The sequence below is a fragment of the Conger conger genome, chromosome 15 (assembly GCF_963514075.1).
Source record: "Conger conger chromosome 15, fConCon1.1, whole genome shotgun sequence".
Taxonomy (NCBI): Eukaryota; Metazoa; Chordata; class Actinopteri; order Anguilliformes; family Congridae; genus Conger; species Conger conger.
In genome coordinates this window covers 3,475,695-3,485,694 of record NC_083774.1, presented here as the reverse complement: position 1 = coordinate 3,485,694, position 10,000 = coordinate 3,475,695, and the positions used below count along the sequence as shown (strand labels likewise).

The window sequence follows — 10,000 nt, the reverse complement described above, 5'->3', positions numbered from 1 at the left end:
TCCAAAGCCACTCACTCAGATCCTGTCTGAAGAGAAACTGAACCCACCTACCCACTAACATGGGCTAATGCACTCATCAGTGCAGGAAAATGGCTGCTTTAAAAACATACACCCTACTGTCTCGTGTAAAACAGCCCACTGAACGAATACATGGGATGACACACTGCAGCTACCTGTAGGTGGGGGAAGGAGGGGTGGGGATGGTGGCCTACCTGTAGGCGGGGAAGGAGGGGTGGGGATGGAGGCCTACCTGTAGGCGGGTAAGGAGGGGTGGGGATGGTGGCCTACCTGTAGGCGGGGAAGGAGGGGTGGGGCAGAAGGCCTACCTGTAGGCGGGGAAGGAGGGGTGGGGCAGGAGGGGTGGGGATGGTGGCCTACCTGTAGGCGGGGCAGGAGGGGAGGGGATGGTGCCCTACCTGTAGGCGGGGCAGGAGGGGAGGGGATGGTGGCCTACCTGTAGGTGGGGAAGGAGGGGTGGGGATGGTGGCCTACCTGTAGGTGGGGAAGGAGGGGTGGGGATGGTGGCCTACCTGTAGGTGGGGAAGGAGGGGTGGGGATGGTGGCCTACCTGTAGGCGGGGAAGGAGGGGTGGGGATGGTGGCCTACCTGTAGGCGGGGAAGGAGGGGTGGGGCAGGTATCCGGAGTGGTAGTAGGCGGCAGCAGCAGCGGCGGGGTCCAGGCCCAGGGGCAGGGAGGGCATGCGCAGGTCCTCGGCCGTGGCGTAGGGTCGGAAGCTGCGCAGGTACTCCTCCGGCACGCCACCAGGGGGCACCACGTGCGCCATCTGTCTCTGCAGGCTGCGGGGGAGAGTGCGGTCACGCGCTGACACCCGCGCCAAACGCGTTGCATTCTGGGAGCTCTCGCACCCCAGGACACCCGGTCTCCAACCTCCCCGTCGCAGGAGGTCTTTCATGAACAATACTGAATCGCTGCACAAATTACGTAGGTTAAGAGAGAACACTTTACAGTAAGGTTACATGAATTGGCATTGCCTGGTGTAGTTAACTAACGACTGAGTAGTCAGTCCGTACAGTTCTGTTCATTTGTATATTTGTACATCATTCATACTAATTGCTCTGTTGACATTTAAATGTTTGTCTATGGGCTTGGGTTTTACAGACACAGGTTAAGAGTAGTCCAGCACTAAAACTGAGTTTTGTCAGAAGACTCTACAATCAAAATTGAATCCGGTCTGGGATTAGGCGTAATCTATGCCTGTGAAACTGGCCCTGAAAAGTAGCCAGTTAAACGGAGGTGTGTAACGGGCTGTTTAGCGGACAGCTGGCGTTTGTGGGAAGTCTTTGGAAGATGGGGAGGAATGTGCAAATCGGGGGGGGGCGTGAGGAGGAGGAAGGACGGGGGGCCACAGGGGGGTGTGCGAGGGGGGGGGGTCGCTGCGCCGGGACTCACTTGATTGGCGGGAATCGGGACTCCTGCATCACGGCGGTGGGGGTGAGGCCGAAGGCGTAGGGGTTCCCGATGAGGTGTGCGGGCACAGGGGGGCCCCCCTTCTCCTGTGGCAGGGGGGGCTCGGCGCCCAGACGGTCCCGGCCGGCCCCTCGAGGGCCCGACTCCGCCTGCAGGGGGGGGGGGGGTGGGGGGAGAGCAGACCTTTAGCTCCTTTGTGTGCCGGACCTGTGACCGACACGCCTGTCTACACGCATCGAGCCCCAGCGCCGGGACGACGGGGGGAGGGGGGGGGGCACGTCTCTGTACCCCCCCCCCACCCCTGCTCTCTGTACCCCCCTCCTGCTCTCTGTAAGGCCTGAAGTGTAAAGAACGATCCTTCACCCCCGAAACGCCGAGAAACGAGGAACGTCACGACAGAGCGTTAAAAAAAAGCCCCGTCCTGTTTCAGCGGCGCTATGGAAATGGAGCCCTGCGATTTTCACAGGGAGGGAGGAACATGCAAATCTCTCCCGAGCCACACAGGCCCAGCGGCTCAGCCGGGTGTCTGCCTCTCACCTGCAGCGCGCCTGACCCTGCCAGCTCCACACGGAGCCTCCACCAAATTACACTCGTTAGCGACAGAGAGAGGCGGGCGGGGGGGGGGGAGGCTGTGGCACTAATCAGCCGCAGCATATTGACTCCGGTCCTGAGGAGCGTTACCGAGTCTGTCAGAGTCAGGAACACAGAGTCCCCCCCCCCCCCCCCGCCTTCCGTCGCCGAACGACGAGGGAGACGGCCGTCTGAGGAACAGCGGCGTTTGAAAAAGGAGAAAACATTTTAACGGAAAGGGGAAGAGAGAGAGCACACACACATCTGCAGAAGAAAGGGTTTTTAACGGCGTGGCCCGGTGACAGATGCCAGCTCAATTAAGGCCCGAACAACAACACGTGATTAATATTTAATAGAGACGCTCTATTCAGGACAGGACAGAGGAGCCAGTGCATCCGCCTCTCTCTGCCCCTCATTTAAGATCGGCAGGCGGCAGGGACGGGCTGAGCCTGGATGAATGTGCTGAGGGCGGGCTGAGCGGGTTTATGAGGGAGGGAGGAGAGGGAGAGGGGGAGAGAGGGAGAGAGGGAGAGAGAGAGAGAGAGGGAGGGAGAGGGAGAGGGAGAGGAGAGGGAGAGAGAGAGAGAGAGAGAGAGAGAGAGGGAGAGGGAGAGGGAGAGGGAGAGGGAGAGAGGGATGTGGGCAGAAACAGACGTTCCTTTTGTCCAGGGAAAACAGAGGAGAGGAGAAGAGAAGAAGAGAGCGAGGGAGGAGGAGGAGGAAGAGGAGGAAGAGGAAGGGTTAAACACACCCACATTAACCTCAGGTGTCCTGGGGAACTGTGGGAGACATTTATACACACTTACACACACACAGACACTCACAAGTCACACAGTCACACATAGTCTCTCACACACACACTCTCACAATCTCACACACACTCTCACGAACACACACACACACAGGACAGCGGTCCTGCTCTGCCGTCAGTGATAAAGAAAGCCCATTTGGTGACCCATTACCCCCCTGCAGAAGACGGAGCCCCACAGAGAGGCAGTGACCCATGGCGACTCCTCCGCGCTAACATGTAATATTAAATGCCAGCAATGTTTTTTTTTTTTTTTTTTTTTGGCGGCACGTCTCTCCCTCCTGGTTTTTTAATGCGCTTCAGTTGGCAGGGAGCCAGCCTACATCACCCCACCCCCACCCCCTCCTCACACATCTCCCCGCTCTCTTAAAAGGCGGGGATCAGCTAATGGCTTTGAGAGCAAGGGGGGGGGGCAGGGCCTCTCAGCAGCACCCAAAATGTTCGCTGAGGCAGAAAAGTGGTTCAGATATGTCAGAAGAAGTCAGGCTCAGAGATCACGCTGAAAACTTGAAATGTGTCTTTTCTCCCTCGAACGCCACCCCCCCCTCCTCCAAACCCTCCCTTTCCCAGCAAGCGGTGAATCCAAGGCGTCTAAAAAAAGGTACGAACCCTGCTATTTAGCACTCATTTCTTATCCCCACAGCATGCCTACTGACATTTAGGAACCCCCCCAACCCCGCCCCAACCCCCCTCCAAACGCAATAACGATGTATTAACACAGTTCGGAGGGAGATTGCCGCGTCGCTCAAATAAAACGGCAGTAAATCAGACGGAACGATATCTTTATTTACCCGCCGGCGTTTACGGGGACCTGTCAGGGCCGTGGCGACCGCGCGCTCCACTGGGCGATGAGCTCAGCGCCGCCCTCACGCTCCCTGTGTGGGACAGACACGCCTGGGCTCTCCAGCACACGGGTGCAACGGCACGGCTGTGCTCGGAGAACACGTTTGACCATTCACGCATGGATATTAATAAAAATCGATACTTTAGTCGATACTTTTATCCAAAGTGACTTACAGTTGATTAGACTAAGCAGGAGACACCAGGGTTTTTTTTTTATTGTGGCGACCAACCTTCCGGGTCCCAGTCATGTACCTTGGCCACACGGCTACAGGCTGCCCCAGGAGGGCAGGGGTGCCCCTGCAGCTAAGAGGAGGTGCTAGCATTTGGGACAAGCACCGGCTCCAACCGCCATGGCGTTAAGAAGCGTGTGATGTATGCGCGGGAATTAGCAGACTGCGCTGCGCTGGTAAACAACATCTGCACCAGATCGGTGACGAGGGGCAAAACAAACACAGCAGTCCCACGGGAGAGGGTCCAACGATCCCGCACGAGTCCCGTCAGGGGCTGCGCATGTACACACACACGTGCCTGCCTCTCTCTCTCACTCTCACTCTCACTCTCACTCTCACTCTCACTCTCACTCTCACTCTCACTCTCACTCTCACTCTCACTCTCTCACTCTCTCTCTCTCTCACTCTCACTCTCGCACACATGCACACACACTCACACACTCACACACTCACACACATACACACATACACACAATCGCGTGTATGCACACACACACACACACACATACACACACACACACACACATATGCATAAGCACACACTCGCGCTTAAATGCATGCACACACGCCACATTTTGCTGTCGGAACAAATATTTAATTTATGCAAAAATATAAAACATCTGGCACATTGCTTTTATCTCTCTGTCACTCATTCACATCAGCAGACCGAATGACGAAAAACTGGCTTCCACTGGCAGTCTAATATTCACATAACTACGCTTTACACCCTCCGACATGGAGTTTCAGGCTGTTGTGCACTCCCTGAAACCTGATCGTGTGTAAAACAGGGGCTGTGTGTAAAACAGGAGTGTGTGTAAAACAGGGAGCGTGTGTAAAACAGGGGCTGTGTGTAAAACAGGGGCTGTGTGTTAAGCAGGGGCTGTGTGTAAAACAGGGACGGTGTGTAAAACAGGGACGGTGTGTAAAACAGGGGCTGTGTGTAAAACAGGGGCTGTGTGTAAAACAGGGGCTGTGTGTAAAACAGGGGCTGTGTGTAAAACAGGGGCTGTGTGTAAAACAGGGGCTGTGTGTAAAACAGGGACGGTGTGTAAAACAGGGGCTGTGTGTAAAACAGGGACGGTGTGTAAAACAGGGAGCGTGTGTAACACAGGACGGTGTGTAACACAGGAGTGTGTGTAACACAGGAGCGTGTGTAACACAGGGACGGGGTGTAAAACAGGAGTGTGTGTAACACAGGGACGGTGTGTAACACAGGAGCGTGTGTAACACAGGAGCGTGTGTAACACAGGGACGGGGTGTAAAACAGGGACGGTGTGTAAAACAGGGGCTGTGTGTAAAACAGGGACGGTGTGTAAAACAGGGGCTGTGTGTAACACAGGACGGTGTGTAACACAGGACGGTGTGTAACACAGGACGGTGTGTAACACAGGACGGTGTGTAACACAGGAGCGTGTGTAACACAGGAGCGTGTGTAACACGGGGACGGTGTGTAACACAGGAGCGTGTGTAACACAGGAGCGTGTGTAACACAGGAGCGCGTGTAACACGGGGACGGTGAGTCGCGGTGGAGCAGCAGGCCCCAGAGATGGCAGGTGCATCCTGACGCATTAAAAATGAAAGAGGCTCTTTTGTCTCCCGCTCGCGTGAAGCCAGGAACGCCTCTTTTGTGCCTTTTGTGTTCGACTTCCAAGCCCCGCCGAACACAAGATGTTCCAAAGGGGCGACAAGCGCAAAACAACGCAGCACCGCAATTAGGAGAAAGGACGGCGTCATCGTTTCAGATCAGGTCGTGCAAAAAGCAGAAACAAATTTGGCCAAAACTAATAATGTAAAGAAACCCCCCCCCTTCTCTCAAAACACAACACAACTATTTTCCCTGAAACTAAACCATTCAAAGCTTATCATGGACTCCAGCTTTCGCCGTTCTTACTAAAACGGCTGCCGCCTCACCCCGAGAATCTCTAATCAAATCTTCCCCCCGTTTGACTACGGCTTTGACATTGAAAGCAGATTCAAATGAGTGCGTGAGGCTTTCTAATGTCGAGCCGTCGGCCTGTTCCAGCGCGCCAGGGAAATTCTCCACGGCGAGTGACAGAAGGAGGGGGCGGGCGGGCGGGCCACAGACAGAGACACAGAGGCTCCTCTCCCTGACCTCTGACCTCTCCAGAGCACAAACCCCCCCCCACCCCCCTCCTCCTCCTCCTCCTCCTCCTCCCCAAACACCACGTACGTCCACAGAGCAGTGAAAACCACGAGATGAGAGGTTAGCGGAGAAAACGCCAGGGGCGGTGGGCGGGGGGTGGGAGAAGGGGGGGGGTAAACGCTGCTTTACTCCGAACCGTCCGTATGTCTTTAAAAGACTCGAGGGACTGCACACTTTGAAACGCTAGTCATTTGCGTGTCTCAGATGGAGCAATTAATGCAAATTGTCAATTAAAAAGCAATTACAAGTTCCTGCAGAAATATGGCAGCCTCCTGCAGTCATTAAGGCAAAATGGCACCACCTCAACAGCATCGCTGCTTCTGAGCAACGAAGACGGGAGGAAGGTGTGTTTCTCAGGGTTTAGCCGGGAGAGATGACACAAAACACACTTGCATTGTCTGGGTGGGTCCACAGAGAATTAGGACATGGGTGTCGTACAGAGAGACTGGTTGTGCACAGGCATTCAGGCAGATTGTAGAAGCAGAGACCCCTCTCCCTCTCCCTCTCCCTTTCTTTCTTTCTCTCTCTCCCTCCCTCTCTTTTTCTCTCTCTCTCTCTCTCCCTCCATCTCTCTCTTTCTCTCCTTCCCCCTCTCTCCCTCCCTCTCTCCTTCTCTCTCCCTCTCTCTCCCTCTCCCCCTCTCCCTCTTCCTCTCCCTCTCCCTCTCCCTCTCTCTCTCCCTCTCTCTCTCCCCGACTGGCAGAGTCGGGGCCCTCTGGGCCCATCAGGGCCAGGGAGAGGGGCCGCGGGGGCGGGGGCACAGCGACAGGGGGTCAGGAGGATGTGACCGGGCGCTGGGGAGCGGGGCGAAGGTCTAAAACGGCGGGCAGCGCTTCGACCTCTCTCCCGGATGATTAAACGCGCAGGCAGAGAGGGACTGAGGGGCCTTTGTTCGAGCGGAGAGAGGGAGAGGAAGAGAGGAGGAGGGAGAGAGAGGGAGAGAGAGGGAGAGGGTGAGGAAGAGAGGAAGAGACGACTTCGGAGAGGGCAAGAGAGGGAGAGAGAGAGAGAGAGAGAGGGAGGGAGAGAGAGAAAGAGAGAGAGAGAGGGAGCCCCGTCCTTCCTGCTGCCGCCCCCCCCCCTAGTGACCGAGCTTGCTGGGACCGGGCGGAATAAACACTCTCCTAATTCCTCCATCTCTGCCATAACCGACAGAGACCCCTCTCCCCCCCGCCCTCATCTCCAGCAGACAGTGCCCCTGTCTGACTGCATTATTCGCTCAGCTACGTCTGCTTACTCTCAGACCGTCACCCGGGCAGAACCCGGGAAGAACCCGGGCAGAACCAGGGCAGAACCAGGGCAGAACCAGGGCAGAACCAGGGCCAGAGCGCCCAGAGGAAACAAGATGGCCGCGGCCCCAGACGACACAACTTCATAATCTCTTTAGGAGGAGCCGTCTGTGGCAGCCATTAATCAGAGAAACGAGGGATTCTGATGGGAGCTGTAACATCTGTTGATTTGGGGGGAGGGAGGAGTGGAGGAGGGAGAGGAGGAGGAAGGGGGGGTGGGTTTTGTTCCTGAGGCAGACAGACCTCTCGCTGACCCCCTTCTATAAGAGAGACACCCGACCTTTGACCCCCCTGTAAAGAGCCGGGGTAATGGGATGGGGCAGCTGGGAGGTGACAGGTCAAAGGGCAAATTCAGCGGGACAATGACCAAGACGGTCTCATACCGGGGCGAACATCCCCCCCCCTCCATTCCTCCCTCCCTCAAAAACCAGCAGACCCAGAGGTCTCCCTCTCTCTCTTTCCCTCCTCCTCCCTCTCTCCCGGGTTTCCGGTAGGTTCCAGCAGTGTGTGCTGGTGCCATTGGCTGCTGAATAAAGATAAGGGGGATTAACAGAGCAGCATAATGTGAGCCTTATCAAAGCCCCCCCCCCCTCCCCCCCCCACGGCACTGCTGCCATCACACAGAGGAGAGGAGGAGAGGAGGAGAGGAGGGGAGGGGAGGGGGTAGAGATGCACTTGAATGTCAGTGGTGACGGTGACCTTTGGGAGGGGGGGGTTGTGGGTACAGATGCTGGCTGCCATTGTTGCAGTCACCTCTGTGCCCTGATGGCAGCTGCTATTGTTTCGCATGTTTGGGGTGAGGGTGGGGGGGCAGTGATGTCACGCACGATTGGCCACGTCACAGGAGGTCAGAGGTCAGCTGGGAACCGGGGTTCCTTTTAGAGATTCGCCACGCAGGGACTCATAGCCCTGTGTGTTTGTGCCCCTGTGGGGAGGGACAGGGGGAGAAATTCTTTGGGGGGCGTTTAAACTTGGCCTTCACCCCGGTAGGGAATAAGAGTTGGGGGGGTGGGGGGGGGTTGTTGGCAACACACCGCGAAGTGAAAGAGGGAGGGAGAAGAAGGAGATAAAATGCCCTGAGGCTGCATGTCGAACTCAAGCAGCCAAAACCGGGCTTTCTTTTCTGGAGCACATTTCCTGGTCAGGCTGAGAGATGGTGCTCACGACTCCGCTGGCCGTTCAGACCCCTCCGCCGTGCTGCTTCGTGATTGGTTAAGTTCGAAAACCGGTCGACAACAAACGGCCAACTTGAGGCGAGACTCGACGCGGTGCGTTTTGGAAACGCTAGCGGACGAGAGCGGACGTTCCCAAACTGGACACCTGGACAGTACACACCGCCGAGACGCCTAAAACAAAAAAACGGCCCGTTCCGTCCCGTCCCGTCCCGTCCCGTCCGGAGCGGCCGTTGGGCGTAGGCGGGGGGGCGTTAACGAGGTCGTACCTGGCGGCTGTCGCTCCTCCACATCCCGTTGACGGTCTTGGTGGGCGCGATGGTGACCACGGGCGGGGTGCTTGGCACACTGTGGCCCCCTCCTGGAGGCACGATGATGGGGCCCATGGGCCCCCGCTTGGGCGTGCTGACGGGTGAGCTGTGATTGGTGGCTGGGGACGAGACCGGTGAGGACTCACTGCTTATGGAAGAGCCTGAGGGAGGGAGAGAGAGAGAGGGAGAGGGGGAGAGGGAGAGGGGGAGAGAATGAGTGACCATTTGTCCTAGCCTGAGATACCGTCTATCCTGATCTGCACCAGTCCACTCCACACGTTTCTTTCTTTTTTTATGTTCTTTTCTTAATTATTATTAATTATGGTTCTATGTCACACATTTGTTCCACACATACACACACACACACACACACAGAGGTTTGTTTGTATTCTGTTTACATATTCAACGTTCACTGAATTTTGTTTATCAATATACTGGATATATTATTTTCTCATGCTTCCGCATTATGTATGCCTGTACATCATACCAATAAAGCTCATTTCAGTTTAATTGAAAATTGAAAATTGAGAGAGACAGAGACAGAGCAGAAGAGTGAGAGAGAGAAAAGGAACGAGAGAGGGAGTGAGGAAAAGTGAAGGAGAGAGGGAAAGAGACAGTGAGAGAGAGGGAAAGAGAGAGTGAGAGAGAGGGAGAGAGAGAGTGAGAGAGAGGAAAAACAGCCTGTCAGTCAATGATCTGCCAGTGCATTCAAAAACAACTTTCCCACTGCCAGCTTCCCCACAATCAAAGAGCGCTGCAGTCAGATCAGATGTCCTCCCTGCCAGGAGAAATAAACAAGACGCCGATAACCATCTCCACTCTGCCGCTCCGCGAACGCATCGCCCCCCCTCCCCCTCCCCCGCGCTCGCTCCTGTGATCCCAGCCGCGCGTCGCCATGGCGCCCGGCCCCCTCACCCCCAGGAGGAGGAGCTGGACGTCAGTGGGTGGAGCCAGACATGTGCTGAACCTCATACGGCCAATCACAGAGCTCACATTACAGAACGGCACAACCGCAGACTGACATCACACTTACCGAGCACGCACACACTCGCACACCTGCGTGTCTATGTACCAAATGTGTGAGTATGTGTGTACGTATGGGTGTGTGTACCAGTGTAAGTATGTGTGTACGAGCATGTGTGTACGCGCTTGTGTGTGTGTGTGTGTGTGTGTGCATGTGGGTG

The 10,000-nt window shown here is 56.0% G+C and overlaps 1 protein-coding gene across 4 annotated transcripts in view; it reads right to left on the bottom strand.

Moving 5' to 3' along the window:
- gse1b (Gse1 coiled-coil protein b) overlaps positions 1 to 10,000 on the bottom strand; it is a 347,175-nt gene that overhangs the window by 19,007 nt on the left and 318,168 nt on the right. For 3 of the 4 annotated variants that reach the window (XM_061221314.1, XM_061221315.1, XM_061221317.1), the window contains 3 exons: positions 8,775 to 8,977; positions 1,412 to 1,578; positions 607 to 930 (listed from right to left, as the gene is read on the bottom strand). In XM_061221314.1, the coding sequence (XP_061077298.1) occupies positions 607 to 930; positions 1,412 to 1,578; positions 8,775 to 8,977 (694 nt within the window). The remainder of the gene's footprint in view (positions 1 to 606; positions 931 to 1,411; positions 1,579 to 8,774; positions 8,978 to 10,000) is intronic. The other variant, XM_061221316.1, reaches the window with a different exon arrangement.